General features: G+C 38.3%; 1 protein-coding gene across 2 annotated transcripts in view; it reads right to left on the reverse strand.

Moving 5' to 3' along the window:
- Positions 1-847: 847 nt before the first annotated feature.
- The window catches only part of Kcnh5 (potassium voltage-gated channel subfamily H member 5), a 272,960-nt gene continuing 252,222 nt past the window's right edge, over positions 848-21,585 (reverse strand). Inside the window, exon 11 of one of the 2 annotated variants that reach the window (XM_028789568.1) lies at positions 848-2,732. In XM_028789568.1, coding sequence (XP_028645401.1) covers positions 1,788-2,732 — 945 coding nt within the window. In that variant the 3' untranslated portion in view covers positions 848-1,787. The remainder of the gene's footprint in view (positions 2,733-21,585) is intronic. The other variant, XM_028789576.1, reaches the window with a different exon arrangement.

Raw genomic sequence — 21,585 nt, forward strand, 5'->3', positions numbered from 1 at the left:
AAGCAGTACTGTTTGCTACTTTTCCAGACTGATTGTGGTAACTCTTCTTTTTATAATTTTAGAGTGACTAGGATACAGAAAATCACATAAAATTGTATGAAAGAGCAAAATATTTTCTTTGATTTTGTCACCATCTTTTGTATATTCATCTCTATATGTATATATGCACATATAATTAATGCATATATTAGTAGTCTACCAGTACACAAGTGATTGACATACATTTTCAGGGTAATGCAAATGCTAGCTTCTTATTATCGATACTAAATTTTATGCCTTCACCAACTGAAAACCACACCCCCAGGAAGAACTCCAGAAAACATGCTGGAATCATAAGAAAATGTTTCCACGGATTCTCAAAAGGGGTATGCATTTCAATCTGAGAGTTTGCCATCCAAGGGCCTAAATACAGGTAACACAACATTTGTGACTTCTCTTTTGGTCGATAATAGGCACTTTCTCAGAAGAGGAATTAATACCCGAAAGACTATGACATTTAGCCTCCTAAGTCTTTTATAAGTGGACCTGCCTGAGCCATAGTCTATTGTATCAGCTAAACAGAAAGCCAGCACTGTAACTGTGTGCAAAAGAGCTCAGGGAAACTGTACCCAGAATAAAGTCAGAAAAGCAGTTATCTTACTAAAGCAACTTAAACATTCCCACCTAGGTTGGTTATTTTGTAAGTTAACCTCATTTCATGTGTTACCTCTACAAGCAATAAACCCCATGTGTCATTGTTTCTGTACCCAGATTTCATCCTTTCTATGTCACAGATGTGCAATTAAAACGTCTAACTGCTCACATTCTTTTTTAAAAAATTATATATCAATAACAGTTAAAATTTTGATGTGTTTCTTTGCTAAGAGCCTTTCAACATCCCCTTTTGAATGGGCTTTGGAAATACAATTGTAGAACATTCATCGCCTTTGGACAATCGGCATATCTAACATATTGTTAAGAGGCCCTTATACCCTGTGGTGCAGTGTTTCTATAATAATATACACTATATTAACAATTGAGTATTTATGGTGTTGATCAAGTCAGCTCCCAAGATGACAGTTATTCTCCAAGACGGAGGGAGCAGGGGATTCTTTACATAAGAGCTAATGATTACTATCAAATACAATGCTAAAAAGGGGGGTGTCATCGAGTGGAAATGCAGTTCATGCACAAAACCCATAGCAATAAGTTCTCAATATCCGACAGTGGCATCAGATGTAGGCAACGAAATAGTCATTTCAATGGAGCAAACATTGCCTGTAGGGAGAAGGAACCTAACACTAAGTTACAGAAAAGTACCCTATGGCATGAGACTGTAAAGTGGTCTGACAGCTCCAGAAGCTGAACCCTCCCTTGACGTTAATCTATAATTTTAACTGAACAGAATAGTGAAGAAATGACAGCTCGGTATACTCAGCCTGAGATCAAGTTTGTCATGGCAACATTGGCAGGTTGGACCCTGATTCTTCAAAGATTACATTGCCTTAGTTAACAAAATTCATACTTTTTTTTTATTACAGAATAGAGATTATAAATAAATGTAAAGTGTGCATGCAGTCAACTGCATAATGTACAAGCAATATCTATGTTTTGAATAATTGTCTTTGGCAGGCCAGAATCCAGCTGGACATGCAGTATGTACATATCAAAATCCATATTGTGTTCATCATATTGAAAGCAAGTGAAAATATATATGTATATACTATATATACACACTTATGTATATAGATGTATATACTGTTTTAAATATATTAACAAATATATATGTATATATGTATATATATATATTAAAAGTTGATTTCATCTTTGTCAGATTCAGGTGACTCAGGCCTTGAGACACTAAAAATATCCTGACATGGTATTTGGGGAGGTACTTGGAGTGGAATTTGGGGTTTTGGAGATGTCTGGGGTACACTTTTCTCTGAGAGTAGTTTTAAAATCTCTGCCACCTGCTTTTCCAGGGCAGTCATTCTGCAGCTCAGCAGCTGGATGTCCTCTTTGAGTTCATGTTTTACTTCCTGTAGTGTGGTTTGTAAGGCTTGCTCAGGGATAGGGTAGAAGGGGTGCTTGGCATCAGCCTGGCTGGGACTGTGTTCCAGAGGACTTCGGGCCTCACCAGCTTTATCCAAACGAAGGTCACTTTTTGTAATCCCACTGTCACAAGAATCCGTTTTCCTTAAGGGGTTCTTGGTCACACTGTTCTCTGAGTCACTGCCCTTGGGGTCCTCGGACAACAGCCCCATCGACTCAGCTTTGGTGACATTGTTCCAGTCTTCCTTTTTCTCCTCATGAGCCCCCATGTTGTTCTTCAGTCTCAGCCACCCCTTCCCATTTCCGTTTTTCATTCGGATGGGGCTGTTGACCTTGAGACATTTGGGTTCAGCGCCGCCATTGGGCTTTAGTTCCATGGCATCGCGGTTGTTCTGCTTAAGAGACTCGCTGGTTTTCACATAGGCCAGAGATGTCTGGATGGGGGTAATCTGTGACACAGTGACCACACTGGTACCTGTGATGGAGGCTCCGTTCTGCAAAGGGCGGCTCTCTACCTGAAGCTGGCTCCTCTCGGGGTCACTCTGCGCTGAACCCTGGTTCCTCAGTTCCTTCTGCTGTTTGAACTTCTGGAAGAGCTTCCTCACTGGGTGGTCCACGGGGATGCTCAGAGTTACCTCATTCTTCTGACGCAGCCGCTCCTCCTCCTCCTTCTTCACATCACTAATTTTACGGAAGATGATCTGGAGAACAGGAGAGACGAAATCATGGTTATAGAAGCAGACTGCTCTACAATCATGTGACAAACATGTGCTTTGCTTTACAATGAAGACATCTGCTCATGCCTCACACCCATTTCCCTAGGGAAAATTAATTCAGATGCCACATAACAATTCAATATGCACAAAATCTAACACAAGGACACTGACTACTCTCTTATACACCAGAAGGAGAAAAGTGGCTGACACAACAATGTAAAAAAAAAAAATTCATGAACCCATTTAAAATTATATATATATATATATATATATATATATATATATATATGTATATATGTATATATGTATATATATATTCACACACATATATATTAGTATATGTGCATTTGTGTATATACAAATATATATTCCTTACATTTTTTAGAACATAGCATCATTTTGGTATTCTCCTTTTCTAAGTGTGTTTCAAACTCATTTTTAATATTATCCTCTGAAATGAGTAGGATAGCTGGAGTTCTGGGCTTCATGAGTACTGGAAAGGTGTGAAGTTCTCCGGGGAGACAAGCAGGTTGCACAGCAATGATTTGGGTGGAGAGTGTTTACATTTCTTATGTGTAAGAAGAATCTGTGAGGGAAAGTTTCTAAGAAACAACTGACAGATCACTACACATCCTTAAAATTACTGTTGACTAGACCACCTCAGAAACACTTGAATTTCCATCTCTAAAATGTTCCAAATATACAAATTTTGCTCATATAACACATTTGATAGAGATAGAATTCTAAATCTTAAGATTCCGGATATTTTAGATATGATATTCTATATATAGTATGTGTGGTGTTAGGTGAACATACCTCAGTAAATAAATGTGCTATTAAAATCTCCTGAAAATGTTGGGAAGAAATTGTGCTGACACAATTTCAAAGGTAATAAAAATTATTGGCTATATGAGATATTACAGACTATTTTCAACTAGAGGTTAACTTAGTGATTTTATTTTTCTCAGATTCTCAAAAGACACAGTAACTGTAGGCAGAATCTGTGAGGAGGAGGCCTAGAGAGATGGCTCAGTGGTAAGAGCACTGGCTGCCCTTCCAGAGGTCCTGAGTTCAGTTCCCAGCAACCACATGGTAGCTCACAACCATCTGTAATGGGATCCCCATACCCTCTTCTGGTATGTCTAAAGATAGCTACAGTGTACTCACATACATAAAAAATAGATACAATAAATAAAATAAGATAAAATTTTAAAAATCTGTAAGGAAAATTATGGAGATTTTCATCATGTGCAGTACTTTCAGAGTTAAACAATTTTTACCACCCAAACAAAATTATTTATTTCTTTCACCCTCTGCATGATGTTTTTAGAATAAGAATATATGTGAAGCACATAGTCCCAACTCATAATCGACCCTCAGAGTATGTTGGTTCTCTCCCCTTGAACTCAAAATACCTCCAACTTGTAGCCATTTTTTGTTACCTTTCAAAGGTTCAGCGCCACCCAAGAGTAACAGATTTTGTATCAGAAAGAAATATTAATGATGACCATTGTTAGCTGAAGAGCCAAAAGTCAGGCAAGCAGGAATCCCCCTCCTAGGCTGGAGCACATTTTCTAAACTTAGATTGATGCCCTCAAGTCAGTCTACCAAGTGGTAATAATTTGTATCTTAAAATTAATAAATATTATAAATTCAATAATTACGTGGAAAGTCTACCATATGTTTTCTTGTCTGGTGGCATACGACATTGAGTCTTTTTAACAGATGTAACACTAATCTCCAATTCTGGCATCAAAGCTGCAGCAGTTTAATTAGAAACCTTCCCAAGGCTTGACATAGTTCTTATCCTTCCTGAGGAAACAGAGCAAGCACTAAGCCTTCAGGGAATTAACACCCTTTGGGATCAGACAGATGGCAATAAGGAAAATTCGGATACTGTTTTCTTCCACTCACGCTGGTCCCCTGGGCTGACAGAAGGAGCCTGGTATGAATGACTCAGCACATGCTCATCAAACTCACCCCAAGTCACTATTTTAAATAGGTGATTACTTAGCCTGGAGCAGACCGAGCCTGAATATGATGCTTGACACTAGGAGAAAGGGAATCCAGTTTAAGTCTCAGTGCAGAAGAGCAGGTGATTGGTACATAGGAAAGTCATACATGACACAGGACAACCACACAATGTGTGGTTCATACTAAGCAGCACACAGTTTCCTGAATAGGACACGTATCTGGATTTATGTGAAAGTTTATTTTAACACAGAGTTTTGTATTTTTCTTGCTCCACTTGGTGTCCCGCTTGACGTACAATAGATCAGAGTCTTGCCATCCCTGAAAGATCTCCATGTGTCTCTCAGCTTATAAACTCCACACTGAATGTTTGGTGTCTCTGATGATTGTCAATCATGGACATCTTAACTTAGGAACTTTTTTAAAAAAAGATTTTCAATATAATGGCTACCAATTGCATAAAATTATTGCATGCTTACCAAGTTTAGGATGTGAATAGCATAGGATTGCAATAGTCCTATGAACTCAATAAAAAGCCTTTTCTAGCTTTCTAGACCCACAGCTGCTCACACCCCCCAACAGGAACAGACAAAGGTATTCAGATTGCTAATATTAAATTGAGAACAAAGGTTCTAGATACCAAAATACCTAGTGCAAAGGGAGTCCTGGAAGAACGCCAGACCTCCAACGGGCATCAGGAGGCAAATGAAGCAGAATTGGATTAGCGAATTTGGAAAGAAGAACTGGAGTGTGGGATGTTGGGTGGTAGAATCCTGCACTGCACACTACAGCTGTTCCTTTATCTCCTCTACTGCAGGGGGTGAGGGAATGAGACTGTACATAGACCTAGTTTCCCCTGATTAGGGAAACCTGAACATCAATACTGGCCCTGACTTTTTATCTGGACTTGAAGGAACAGCAGAAGCTACTTCCCCTCTTGAGACAACAACGTATGTTGGGGGAAAAAGAAAGTAATAGCATGTCTTCTGTGGAGACTGAAGGTTAAACCCTTTGTTCCCCATTCCTTACTTCTGTTGTGAGATTGGGTAAGATCAACATCCTTTTGTGACTACAGCCCCTCAGAAGCCAGACACTTGGAAAGCAGTGCATGCTGGAAGAAGAGCTATCACTCTGTGGACCTTCTGCAACCAGGAATTTTTCAGACCCTTAAATAAGCCACACATGGAGAAAACCAGCAATAAACTATGACCCAAAGTCCGAGTAGTGATTCCAAGCCTTCCAGACTTCAGAGACAAGCCTGAGATACAGAAATAGGCCAGGCCACATTCGTCCCTTAGCACCTCACAGCCTTGAGCCCAGAGAAAGCAGGCTGGGAAGAGAGGGTTATAAGATTCCACATGCAATGTATACAATTTAAATTAAAACCTTGATACTAACCATGGCACTTGGATTTGATCGACTGCCAGTTGCATCATACAGGTTCTGGAAACCAAATTCAAATCCCCTGCAAAAGCCCTTTGTGCTCTAAAATACTGAATCATCTCTCTAGCCACTTAAAAACTAAATTTTATTTCAAAACACAACAACCTCATATACTCAGAAAAATACAATTGAGATAGGGCTGCATTACAAACAATAGGGGTTTTCTCATTATTTTCCATACTCTAAACAATTAGTTGATGATATCTGGTTTTTCTATTTTAATTTTTGTTTTGAAATTTTATACATAAATCCTGTTTTGTATCATTTCTACTAACTGCTCCTGTGCCCACTCCTGACTCTCTCTCTCAAATTTATGACCTCTTTTTCTTTGTTATTGTTATACATACACACTAACACACACATACCGACTGTGTATATGTATACGTGTATGTGTCTGTGTATATGTATATGGTGTATGTGTATGTGGACATATATGTATGTACATGTATATGTGTGTATGTATGTATGTATGTATGTATGCTTGTATGTGTACATACACATATCCTACTGAGTCTGCATAGTGTTGCTCATTAATATATATATGTGTATGTATATGTATATAAAACACATTGGCCTCTTGAAATAGGCTACCTATCAGGGAGACTTTTTCCTGGCAAATGCTGAAACCCCTCTCACAGCAGCCTGTAGTTCTTCATGGGAGTGGGGCCTTGTGAGAGTTCAGATAAGGGTAGCTCTTACTCCTCATCAAAGAAGCTTGGTTTTGGAACCTACAGAAACCAACGCATCAATCCACACTGGTTAAAAAGCAGAAAACAACTGACATTTGGGTGGTCAACCCCACGCAATACATCAACATAATCCCTACACCAAGGTTCAGAGAACAGCACCGAAAATAGGGAAGAAAAAAGTGTAGAGGCCAGAGGTGTAGGATAGATGGTGCAAGCAAGATAGTCTCTTTTAGACACAACAGGAAAGCTGCATCTACAAAGGCTGTGTATTTACTGTTGATAACTATATCTGCTGCTGACTCCTCATTTGAAGTGGATGCTATATCATCATTAACATCTGGTCCTGTGTGTTAACAAAGTAATGAATGCCATTTAGAGTCAATTCAAAATTGATCCACAAATCTCCTCTTGAAGGTTCTTTATTCAGGATTCTTATTCTGATTCATTATATGGATATTACAGTATCTATTATGAGCCTAATTTTTAGCTTAGGAAAATACTCAGTTTTCTTCATGAAAGGTAAGACAGGAGAGAAATTTAAAGCTGTCCATAAAAGGAAAAAAATGAATTTATGTTTACAAGGTCTAAAAGCTCACCTACAGAGTTCTACTGTAAATAGATGCATATCTTAATGCAAAGAAAATTCTTGTTTTGCTTTGTCATATGCCAGAAATAATGCATTATCTGGGAAATAAGAAAATAAAGCATCAGGATTGCATAACTAGGAAATTCAGTGCATTTTAAAAACACTAAGTATAACAAACTTTCCCTCTAAGTTCTCACAGTTTGAAGATAACTTTAGGATCTACATTTCTATGGCGATTATTCTACACAAGCATTGTGGCATTCTCTAATTAACTCTATTGAATGTTCCATGTAATGGAACTATTTATCTTGACATTTTTATCAGGACCATAATGAAATATTAGAAGTAAATAACATAATGAAAAGACTGATAGATTTTATTTAGTAAAACCCTTTAAGTATAGTGTGTATTGTTTGGATAAAATAATTCTGACTCCTATCTTTTGGCCACAGAGAAAACCTGCAAACAATAAGATTCCTGAAAATGCTTTTGAATTTTTTTTAGTATGTATTTACAGAAATAAAACAGTATCCTAATAGTTTAACATAAACTGTATAGATGAATTTTACATAAATGTTACATTGAAATAATGCTGTTTATTCTAGAAAATCAGCATTAAAATGACCCACAAATAGATACCATTTTTCAACTGGTGACAAATATAAAACTATGATTATCACCATAGTATTAAAGTAAACCATTTTTTAAAAGTCCCCTCGGTATTAATAACCTTGTACTTGATGTATTCTAGGGCCATCTTTTATCCCACAGTAAATCAAATTTCTACTAAACAACACAAAATCAAAGATAAAATTGTAAACAGAAACTCAGGCATCCGGCTACAGTTTTTGCTATGCATTTTCAGTACCACGCGTAATAGCCTGCACTGTATCAGCAAAGAGGTTTATTTCGTGTAAGCTGTTCTCTGCGCTTCATTGTGTTCTGCAGAACCTGCTGGAAGGTTTAATTTATTTAAATGATAAAAGCTTCTTAAACTTAACAGGGAACATGGCCAAGTGAGCTTTCCATTTCCAAAGTAGGACATTTGATCATAAAAGTGCTATCAAAATTGAATAATTTGAATGTGTACTGAACTTTGAAATCCAATAGAGGCAAGGGAGAAGAATCATTCGTTTAATGACATGGGTTTAGCATTATGTAATTTGTAGAGAGATAGAGGTGTTTTCTCTCAAATGGCCCATCACGTTCCAGATTTGTAAGTCCAGTGAATTGACTGGGAGCTTACAGTCCACTACAGTCCAGCAGTGGGTGTCCCTGGTCCAGCTGACTCTCCTGGGATCTTGCTGCTTTGATTCTTTGGTTCATATCACTTTCCATAGTCTTAGTTTCATTCTAATTCTAGCTGTTCCAAACCATTTCAACCCAAGCAAATGCAAAGGAATATTTATTCAACATTATCCTGCACGAATCAGAGGGCGCGAGCTCTTAATTACATGATGCTGTGTGGTTGTAGTTGCCTGTTCTGTAAGTTTAGATGTGTGGATGGTAATGCCGAAATTCGTGAGTTTTTCAGATATGGCAGCCTTGCTGTACCCTCCAAGCTGCAGAACAACAGGGGTGATACTATAAATTAGGTGATCCTCTCTGATTGAGGAATTCATAAATAAGGTAAACATAAAGTAAAAGGAAAGAAGGAAGGAATGTCAGCAGAGAAGAAAATGAAAGAAGAGGAAAGGAAGAAGAGCAGAAGGAGCTGCCTTCATGTTGGTAATGTGTGGATGCTACCTACTGTGAATGAGAAGGTTAGCAAGAAGAAAATATAGAAATGTCCTCTCCCTTACCCTTTCCCTTCTTCCTCTCCCCTCTCAGTCTCTCTCAACCCCCTTCTTTCTCTTTCCCCTACCTTCTTATCTCCACCACACACACACCATGTAAAGCTACTAGACATCATAGAAAAGTGTTGTCATATTTGTAACTTGCTCGTTGCACAAAGCGTGTAAATAAAATTTGTATACCATAGCTATTCAATCTTGTTTTTAGTATGAATCCACCCCATTCTATTTTCTTTTCTGTATATACATAGGACCAATGGACATGACAAAGTGAATGGGAAAAGCCAGTGAAGCCTCAACTCTACACAAAGAACTACAGGCAACTGAGGAAAGTCGGAAGAAGGAGAGTTGGTCTTCCCAAGGGAACAGAACATCAACTGGTTATCCAGTGTCAAATGATCAGCCCTGAAAACATACATATGAGTAACATTATACACACTGATCAGGATACATAAATACACACATACACACACACACACACACACACACACGCACACACGCACACACACACACATATTCATATGTTTATTTTCTATATATTGATATATATTTCACACACATATGCAGGCAATAACAATTAGTGAATATAGGGGCCATGAATTTGAAGGAGACTGGGGAGAGGTACAGGTGAGGATGCGGAGGGAGGAAAACAAAGGGGGAAATGCTGCAATTATAACCTCAAAAACGAAGTATTTAAATGAGCAATGGGGAATGAAGCTAGCCATAATCTCCAGTGACCATGGCTTTCCTTCTTTATTACTTTGTGTTAAACACAGCCAACATCAAGCCATACAAACAATTGCCATGGTTTTCCATCACAGGGAGCAGTGTCATCAAGTGACTCGTCACTGGGAAATACTTGCCTATTTCTTTCTAAGTCTCAAATATTGATTTTAAGTTTTATTTTTTAAGAATTTTCTCTATATAGACAGTTTCACATTGTTTTCACATTTCTTTCCCTACCTCCAACTCATCAGCATCCCTAACACTACCGTTCATACTCGTTCATTCTTCCTTATTAGTGTCATATAATATAGACGTGCGTATGCACAAACAACCTGCTGGTCCGTTTAGTGTTGTGCGTGTGTGATTAAGACACACCACTTCAACTTCCATGTTATTTCTAGTCTTACCAGTATTTTTATGAAGCTTCTCTTTCAAGATTTACTTTGATTTTTAACCATGTGTACATGTATGCCTGTTGTCCAGAGTCTTGTAGAGGGTGACAGAGCCTCTGCAGCTGGCAATGACAGCAATTGTATGACACCTAACATAGATCCTGGGAACTTATGCTGCATCCTCTTGCAAGAGTGCTCTGTACTCCTAACCACTGAGCCATCGGTTCCATCCTAATGACTTGTATTTTCAAATAAATGATGCCAGAGCTAATACTGGCATTGGTTTAGATTAGTTCCTAGGCACGTTGCCTAGAAGAAAATTCAAAAGAACAGCATCATTTCATTTCTAATATTTTAGCATAAAAACTTCAGCATATCCAAGGTCAATGAGTCCAAAAAAATCCAGTAAAGAAAAAAAGAATCACAGTTGTGTTTTGCTGAGAAAGTAAGAAAACAAGTCTCAACACTTAGTCCCATAAATGAACCATTAGACTGCATTGTTCCTGAGATAATCATTCCAGCCACAATAGATAATGTTCACATATCATTTGGGAGCATTAAACACAAATACCAATATTAAGGAAATAGTACTCGGTAATTTACAGGAATTATTGCTGCATTTAATCATCATATGATTCCATGTTAAAGGAGAGAAAACTGAGTCTGAGAAAGATTTTAAAATCTTCCCCAATTTCACACAACTGAGAAATAAGGTAGGGCTTTCTGAGCCAAATTAATGGACATAAAAGTTAGGCTGCTGCAACATGAATATTCTACAGTCAGACATTTGGGGGAAAGCACTTAAAAAATGAAGGAATCCAGGGCTTAAGAGCTGTTAATGTTCTTGCTGCTCTTCTAGATGACTCAAATTCAATTCCTCACACCCACATCAGGCCACTCACAGCCACCTGTAACTCCAGCTGCAGGAAATCTGATGACCTCTTCTGGCATCCTCAGACACCTGAGTGTATGTGGCAGTATCCTACCTATCTGTCTCTCTGTCTGTCCACCTGTCCATCTATTCGTCTGTCCATCTGTCTGTCTGTCTGTCTACCTACATACACATATATACATATATATATTCCCTCTCTCCTCTCTTCCCTCTCTCCCTTTCCTCCCTTCCCTCTCTCTCTCCTAAATAAAAATAAATATTAAAAAATACAAACCATTGAGGAACACTGAATGATTTCTGTGACCACATTCACTAGAAGTCACCACCGAGGGCTGGAATGTCAGCATTCAGGAGATGTATTCAAGGGAATATTACCTCTTCAGTACAGATGTAGACAACAGCATTTGGATGTGGTTGTTGTGATACACTTGACAAAGGAGTTTAGCCCGGCACTCCATTTTCTTGCAACTCTGCACTTTATTATTTCCAGTCACTGTTTCTGCTTGACAGATGAGACTGAGAGGAAGTATATGAGTTGCCTAAGCTCACCTTGTTAGTAAATAGTCAAGAGGAAACCCATTTTCAAATCTAACACCAATGTTCATCCTGCTATTCTATGCTAATATTGTGTATGTCTCTGTCTCTCTGTCTCTCTCCTCAAACCGAGTGTTTGTGGTGTGTGTGTGTTTAAAATTTTTTGAGCCTATCATATTAGCTCACATCTTTATTCTCAGTACTCAGGAGGCAGAGGCAAGCAGATTGTTATGAGTTCAAGCCCAGCAGCCCAATCTACATAGTGAGTTTCACAGCCAGAGCTAAGGAGTAATGCTCTGTCTCAGAAAGCAAGCAAGCAGAAAAACAAACAAAACAAAAACAACAACACAGACAAGAACAAAACCCATCCACCCTCCTTTTTTTGTAGTTTGTAGTATACTTTGAGTATATTATCCTACAAGATAATATTTGATCTTATCCTTTAGTCAGTGGGAACTGACCTACTATGTTGCTTTAGCTTTTACCTTAGAAGATTGTCTCAGGGATAAAATTACTGTATATATATATATATATATATATATATATATATATATAGTATATACATATATGTGTGTGTGTGTGTGTGTATAGATACATACATACATGTACATGTACATGTACATATATATGGTAGCTTTATGTGTTTCCATAGTAAAGGCATCTTTAGCATCTTTGTATGAACACAGCTCTTGGACATTTATTTAAATTTAGTTGTTTCTACATTTTATTTAACATAGGATAGCAGTTTCTCTTTAGAATCCCATAGATGTAGACTTAATGGTAAATAATCTAGAAAGACTTAGAAATGTACATGCCATCTAGATGATATACTACTTCTTTAATATTTTACAGGTGGAATCAAAATTGCATTTGATTGGTGAGGGCTTTTGTGGAGTTTGAGGGCTGAGATGTAAAGGACTCACTGCCCCCTGTCTCCAAGTCCATCTTCTACTTCCTGTTAGGGCATGTGCAATTTATGGAGTTTTACATTCTTTTGTCAAGTGAGGTTTTACAAAATAAATGGTTCTCTGAGAGTAATGAATCAAGGGTTTAGATATCATATTACTCCATTTTGCTACAAAATACCTGAAGTTAAATCCTTTATAAAGAAAAAGGCGTATTTAGCTCACAGCTCTAGGAGTTGAAGAGCAAGGTGCACAGCTCAGGAGAGGGCCTCAGGGCATATAAGTCTCAAAGTGGTGAGTGCCATGTAAAAGGGGGTTCAGGGAAGGTGCTGGGCTCATAGTACCATGGGGCTCAAAACAGTCTCTCTGGCTGTGATGACCCTATAATGTGATTATTACCCACTGGCCTTCCCTCCTGAAGCTCTCTTGAACCATTGCCACACATGAACCTCTGGAGAATACACTGTGTCTAACCTGCCTCAGGCAGCATCCTCAACATCAACCTCTCAGTGTGAATCTCCTAGTCTTTTAAGTACCAGACGGTTTTCAAGGTCTTTCTAAACGAAAAATGTGTTTTATCATGATATGTGTCTGTGGAATGTGAAATGGACCTTGGCTGTTTATGTTCATTGTAAGGAAAGTCATAAATACAGCATATATTCATCCAAGTTCAAAGCAGAGGATGTGATCTACAAATATTTCATGTGCAAAATTATCAAATTCTAGCTCGGTGATCTTTGCTCTGTACCCAAATCTCAACTTTTAAAAAAGAAGCATGCCTTATCTACTTGGACAATTTCCATCTTTAATTTAGAAGAATACGACTAGAAACAATATTAGCAGTTACTATCCCTTCCAATTTGAAATCCCTCTGTAGGAAACTTGGTAGTGTTTGCTTCACTGGAGTACCAGGCCTTTCCAGGGTTCTAACTGGCTGTGTGACCTCAGATACAAGTTGTATTATCTCTCCAAATGTTAGCCTGCTTATTTTATTAATAATAAAGTTATGGGACTTGTATTTTTAGCAATAGCATTCCTTGAATATGTAACACAGGCAGCTGGTATTTGACTCTTTATAGAGAACACATTCTGCATTATGGTCTTTAAGTTATTCTCCACATAATTCCTTTCTAGAAATAACATTTGCCCTATTTTCTAGGTGTCAAATTTTCCATGTACCAACTGCTGAGATTTTTGTGACCCTCAGTAACAATTATAGATCCAGGCTAAATAAACGCTCCTTTTATTTATGTTTTGATTCTGTGTCTGCTAGAGCCAACTGCTCACACGCTGTGCAGAGAGAAGACAAAAAATCGCTGCTAATTACCGGGGCTTGTGCTTCTAAACATTGCTGGCCAGTAATTGAATCTCAGTGTCTAGAGTCAAGCACTAGCTAATAACTTTGTCCCCACAGAGTTGAACTGTGATTAGTAAGCCTAGTCAAAGAAGACAGAAGCCCAAAATTTACAATTTTAAAAGGAGAGTCAGTTTAAGTGACTGAGAGATGCCAACCATATCCATGTACATACTCACCCACAGTAGAGCCTACAGAGTCATGATCGGTAACATCTAACCTGTCATCAGTGAGAACTCAGGTTAAGGAGAACTCAATACATTACTAGGACATGAATTTTAAAATTGTTCTTATAGGTATCAATGCTAAATTCATGGGCAGCTTATTATATATCTATAGCATTGTTATTAAAGATAATATTTGCTCAAAAACACATGTGACTAATAATTATTCCTTTTGAAATGAATCATTGCACAGAGCATCCTTCCATTGGATTTCTTTATCTTTAGCAATTTGGGTTACCCTAAGTTGGAAGAATCCATACATTGGTATGAGAAGAACAATTCCCTACTAGCATAATCTACAGAAGTTTAAGAAGGTCACTTGTCCTGCTTTCTTAGTAATAACAGACTATCCTAGAGCAGGTGACTTCAAAAATTTTGGCTTTGTGTGAAGGATAACCTTTGACAGAGAATCAAATGTTTTTAATAGAGGATCGCAGGGTCTGAGAATGGGAAAGAATAAGAATTCATGGGTTTTTTTTTTCAGAGTTATCTGGACTCTGGGCAATTATAACCACAGCAAACATAAAAGTAAATGCCTTTAACAAATGCAAGTGTGTATGTATTTGTGGGACAAAAGATTGACTACTGCTAAAATGTAAAGTTTTTCCTAGTTGACGCAGATCTAAGACAATCATAATCAAATCTGAATAAAATCATTTTGCAAATTTTAATGACCTAAGTGTACAATTCACATGGATGTGCCAAAAGGCCACCAAAAGTTTAATTGATGTTTATTAAGAAGATAGAAACTGTACAATTTACATCACACATACTTTAATATGAAAACTGTAGCAATAAATATAGCATGGTGCTGCCACAATAGTTATACACATTAGCAGAGCAGAGTTCTAGAAAGAGAGCACATGCCTTTGGACACTGACTTATGATGGTAGCAATACTAACACGTGCTAGAGGTACAATATCCTTTTATGTATAGATGTCAGGTAAAATGATTTTATCACATATATCTCATCCTTTACCTTCCCTGTACACAGCAGTTGTCAATATGCCATAGAACTGTGGTAAGTAACAAAATGAAACGAAAACATATAGAACACCTTCTCAACTTTACTATATAATATTTTTAAAAGCATCACACAAAACAGTAGCCATGTAAGTAGAAATTTAAAAAACATACTAATCAGTAGTAAGATTTTATAAGATAGTTTTGTTCTTTGCAAGAGGGTTAAAAGGCAAAGGAGAATGAAAGGAGATAAATAAATATAATATGTAGGTAGATTATATGTATATGTATATATATATATATATATAGAGAGAGAGAGAGAGAGAGAGGGAGAGAGAGAGAGATTGCATTACATACAGTGAGTGCATACATGTGTAGACATACATTCACAAACATATACACTCAATAAAGGATTTATATCTGAAATCTATAAAGAATTGTTATAATTTTTTAACTACAACAAATAGGTCCAAGGGAAAATTATTATTAAAACATTTGTAAAGTTAGGTAAGTGGCCATTTGGTATGAAACTGTGTTTCCTTTAGTTAGGCACTAAGGTATTTCATTGATACAATCATCAGTGTTGTAAAATGAAAGAAACACATATTGTCTAAATAAAATAAGAATACTAAGCAGGGTTCAGTAAAGGACAAAGGATCTTGAACAGGGATTTAACTATAAAGTGTATGAAGTAAAGGGGTACACGCCATGGAAGGGGTACATGCCATGGAAGGGGTACATGCCATGGAAGGGGTACACGCCATGGAAGGGGTACACGCCATGGGAAACAGACTAGAGCCTCCTTCACTGACTCCCCCGTAGCCTGACAGTTGCTTCCCAGCTTCTGTAATATGTATGAAATGATGTCCATGGCACATTGGACTCTCCAAGTGTCTAAGCTGTGAGCCTGTACTTCCCTCAGCTAAACTATATATAGTGATCTGCATAAAAATTTTCCATCTCAATTTAAAGATATAGACACGAGCCTAGCATGGCTGCTCTCCAAGAGGCCCAACAAGCAGCTGAAAAAGTGAGATGCAGATGCTAGCATCCAACCAATGGACAGAAGCCAGGGACCCCTGCAGTTGATTTGGGAAAAAGCTGGAAGAAGCTGAGGAGGAGGGTGGCCCCATGGGAAGACCAGCAATCTCAACTGACCTGGACCCCTGAGATCTCTCAGAAACTGAGCCACCAACCAGGCAGCACACATCACCTGATATAAGGCCCCCAACATGTATACAGCAGAGGATTGCCTGATCTTGTCTCAGTTAGAGAAGATGCACCTAACCCTTAAGAGACTTGAGGCCCCAGGGAGTGGGGAGGTCTTGTGGGGTGGGGTTTGGGGGTAGGGACATCCTTTTGGAGATGGGCGAGGGTATGGGGTAGGGAGCAGTTGGGCGGGAGCAGACCAGGATGGGGATGAAGGCTGGACTATAAAAAAGGATTAAATAATAATAATAATAATAATAATAATAATAATAATAATAAACCCTAGAAATCCAAAGGCTCAATTATGATTTCATCTTAAGTTTAACATCTGAAAATATCAGCAATGAGACATACATGTGTAAGGTTTACAGTTAAAATAAGTACACCTAAAAAGCATTGAGAATGGACATTCCAGTTTGTAATGGCTGATTCATCTTGCCCTTCATATGTCCATTAGCTCTTTTCCAGGCTGATTTTGTTTTTGAATTTGATTTTCATCAGTTGCCAATGGAAAGGTAAGAATGACTTCCTTATAGGGTTGTTAGTAGGCATAGTATATTGTGTCATATAAAGGACTTTGAAGACTGTCTGAAACATAACGTATTTGTTAGTATTTCTGATACCTGTCACAGAAGAAAGGCTGCCATCGTACAGATGTGGGATCAATAAAGAGAATAGAGAGAGGGCGGGTAGTTAGTAATGGAAGTCAGCTGTATGGAAGTGCTATCATCAGCTGGTATGAGCACATGGGGGAAACGCTTCACAAACAGTGAGAAGAAACATTGAATCATGGACAGGATGTACGATACAACAGTATGGAACTGTGGGCAGAGTGGCACAGGCTATAGAAAGGCACACAAAGCTAACAACATGGGGCAAGCCCTGAGCCTTGTGTTCGTCTTATTCTTGGCATCAAACATTCTTTGAAATAACAATGGAAAATTAAGCTCAAAAGATAATTGGCTTTTAAAAATTTACTATTCATCAAGAACTTTTGAGTTCCACAAGAGCAGTCATTATTTTTTTCTTTTCCCACAAATTCTGTAGCACATTCCCACTTCCACACAGCACATACCCTCCTGGTTGGTGTTCTAGTCACCATTCAGTGGCCAGCCTTCATCAACCTCATCTGCATCATTGTCCACTTCTGAATTCTAAGTGTCAGTTTACTCAAGCTTCTACCACTTGAAGTAACAGTTATATCTTGAAGAATTACAGTTTTGTATTGATGTCTATTCCCTAAAATATACATTTATATTCCTAAATGGAATCATCTAAATTCAGCATATCTCAGAGGCAGGGGTGCTAATTAATTATTTCTAAGCAACAGACATAATTCAGTACTAGAGAAATATAGAGCCAAAGCACACACATATGTACATATATATACATATATACATATATATACACTGATGTCAAATATACATATATATGTATATATATGTATATATATGTATATGTATATTTGATATCAGTCAATACATATTACAGAGGCTGAGAACCAACAATCAGACTATGGGAGGAGTCACACTGAAGGAGACTCTAGTCTTTCCCATGGCATATATCCCTTTACTTTATACTTACACTTTATATTTAAATTCCTACTGTATGTGTGTGTGTGTGTGTGTATGTGTGTGTATATATAAATACATATATATGTGTATATATATATGCACACTATATATATAATATATATATATCATACACAAGGGATATATACACATACACAATATATACATAATATACACACACACACTCACACACACATTCAGTGTCTCTACTCAGTTAGCCAATAGGCATTTTCAAGTCTCAAAACTGCTGACTTTATGAGAAATGGGATAGCACCTGCCTAGCCTCTTGGCTTCTGACTGGAACCAGTTCCTGGATGAGACTTGCTATTGTCTCCTTTGGGCTCTAGATATAAGAATGATTAAACTTTTCATTTTTAATTATGTAAATATGCATATGGGGGCACAGTATGTGCATGTAAGTGCAGTGCCTCCAGAAGGCAAAGAGGGCATAAGATGCCTTAGAGCTGAAGTTAGAGGTAGCAGTGAGCAGCCCAGTGCTGCCAAGTAAACTCTGGTCCTCTGAAAGACCAGTACATGTTTTTTTTAACCAAAAAGCCCTCTCTCCAGCCCTCACACTAGAGATTTCTAATGGCAGGAGTTAACTGTCAGCTCTTCCTTGCAACAAGACTGATGGCATTTTTCTTAGAGATAAGAGCAGCCATAATACTGAGTTGTAGCTAAGGAATTGTGAACCGAAAGAACAGGCCGTGCTCAAGGCCACACCTTATAAATGGCCCTGTAGGACTATGGTGTTGTTGCCAATCTTGGGAATGACATAGTCACTTCTGTCACACTCTACGTCATGAAATTTACTCATACACACAAGGCACATGTGACATCTCAGAACCAGTGCAACTAGAGGACCACTAAGCTAAAGGATGGATGTGTGTTGAGTCCTGAATCTCAAGTGGAGATGTTTTGCAAGAGGCTTTTTTGGAACTGGTTAAATATACAGTACTTAACATTTTTATTGTGCCATGGCACTTAAATTTGAGGGCTTATGGATTTGAAAAATAGCATCTCCTTTACAAAGAAACAAGGGTTTTCTATACATTTTCACTTTGATTTCATTTTAGTGTTGCTAACTTTTATAGACCAAAAGTCAAAGAAAATTATAATCTAGATTTTTTTGCATGACAAAAGAAGTCTTTTTCTTTATAGATTACAAAAATAGTTATTCTGGGCATTTACTATGAGGTGAAAATATATTTTTAGGACAATAGATGGTATGCAGGGACTGGAAACACATAAAGGACTCTTTTCTGGCCCTTCTTTTACTAATGGGAAATAAAGTAGCTGCTAAGATGTAGTTGTTTAATTTCAAGTATTGGTGCCTGCAGATCTGGTTACCCATCTTCTTTGATACTTATGGGGAAATTGGTTCCAGGGGAGAGAAATCAATAACTTTACAAGAAGTAGTGGCTCAATGGATTAATGTACCACGATCAATAGCACTTGGATCGATTTACATGACTAACATTCCTTCCTTTTGTCTTCCTCTTGTTATTATTCACTGTAAAGGCAAAGAAATCACTCCAAATTATTTTATCTTGCTTTAACATCCAAAGAAACAAGAAACTTCCTTCCACATCTCATCATGAGCATCAACAGGGGAATGTTTGTTAAATGAGTCTGAGGATGTGATAGAGCCATTGAAAATGTTCATTTCTACTAGACAACATTGTGTAAGGCTAAAATAGATCCTTACAGGTTAAAAGATTTTATCTCCTATGCAAAGATAAACATAGCACTGCTGTGAGACTAAATGTTACCATGTTGGCTCCTGTCCTTAATCCTAGCACCTTGGAGGCTGAGGAAGAAGAACTGCTGTCAGTTCAAGGACATCCTGGGCTCACCTTCTATTGAAGAAAAAAAAGAATAAGAATGAGAATGAGGAGGAGAAGGAGGAGGAGAAGGAGGAAGAGGAGGAGGAGGAGGAGGAGGAAAAGGAGGAAGAGGAGGAGGAGAAGGAGGAGGAGGAGGAAAAGGAGGAAGAGGAGGAGGAGGTGAGGAGGAAGAGGAGGAGGTGAGGAGGAAGAGGAGGAGGAGGAAGAGGAAGAGGAGGAGAAGGAGGAGGAGGAGGTGAGGAGGAAGAGGAAGAGGAGGAGGAGGAGGAAGAGGAGGAGAAGGAGGAGAAGGAGGAGGAAGAGGAGGTGAAGGAGGAGAAGGAGGAGAAGGAGGAGGAAGAGGAGGTGAGGAGGAAGAGGAGGAGGAGGAGAAGGAGAAGGAGGAGGTGAGGAGGAAGAGGAGGAGGAGGAAGAGGAGGAGAAGGAGGAAGAGGAGGAGGAGGAAGAGGAGGAGGAGGAAGGTGAAGAGGAGGAGGATGAGGAGGAGGAGAGGAGGAAGGTGAGGAGGAGGAGGAGGAAGAGGAGGAGGAGAGAGGATGCTCAAAGTAGTAGTAACATCATCTTTCTATTGAACTAATTTGTCAGAAGTGAAATTTGAAGACTTTTGATAAAAATAGCTTACTTTTCAAAAATATTAAACATCTGCATAGAAAGTAAAGGTAACCACAGAAATGTCACTGAAGTTTGATTTGACTCTCTTCCTTTTGAAATCTGACATTTATTTGTCCAGTGTCATTGCCTGGATACAGCAAATGAGTTGGAAGTTTCCAGATGAATTATAAAGATATAAATGTAGTATAAACGTAGTATAAAATCAGAATCACTGTATTCTTGTGCCTTTTATGGCATCTGCTTTAACATTCAGATAAAACTTACTACACTAGAGCATGAGGAGATTAATTATAACGCTTGTAGAAGTTTTGTTACCTGGGCATTCATTGTAAATTACTCTAAGAAAGTTGTCATGTCTGTCGGTTTAAAACGATGAGAAATGAACTTTTAAAATAGTACCCTAAAGAAGAAAAGAAACAGACGCTTCCTGCTACATGAAGGTGGCTTTTGAGGATGATCACCGAAGCCCTTGTGTCCAATGAGTCTGCCCTTCCACTAAATTAACCTGTTGAGACTCTGATTTTGAATTATTCTTTAAACTCATCATTTCTGAGTTACACTCTCCATCTGTGATACACACATACCAAATGAGTAGTCAGTAAAGCACAGAGGGCACATGTGATAGCTGGGACCTTTGCCATGGCCAGGATCAGCACTGTCTTCTCTCCTGTGACTGAGCTAACCATGCTTCTTTGCAAAATCCTCCCCAACCCTTACCTCCTGTGATCTGCAGCTGGGATCCTTGTTTGTTGGGAAATTGTAAGAGTTCAGCTCTTTCAATTTCTCTCTCTATTCCCCTCCCTATCAGTAGATGAATACAAACGGTGCTTCTCTCCCCTCCCTCCTTTCATCTGAGGAACAGAATTTCTTCCTCCTCTTTAAAACCTCTGACTTTGGCTCATCCAACCACCTGTTGCCTTCAGGATCCAGCTGGAGCATCAGTTAACCATCCTCATATCCATCTTCAGCACCAACTATCCTCTCATCCAGCTTCAGCACCAACCATCATCACATCCAGCTTCAGCACCAAGCATTCTCTCATCCAGCTTCAGCAACAACCATCCTCATGTCCAGCTTCAGCACCAACCATCCTCACATCCAGCTTCAGCACCAAGCATTCTCTCAT

Source organism: Grammomys surdaster, unplaced genomic scaffold (genome assembly GCF_004785775.1).
Source record: "Grammomys surdaster isolate TR1022 unplaced genomic scaffold, NIH_TR_1.0 127, whole genome shotgun sequence".
In the NCBI taxonomy this organism is placed as follows: Eukaryota; Metazoa; Chordata; class Mammalia; order Rodentia; family Muridae; genus Grammomys; species Grammomys surdaster.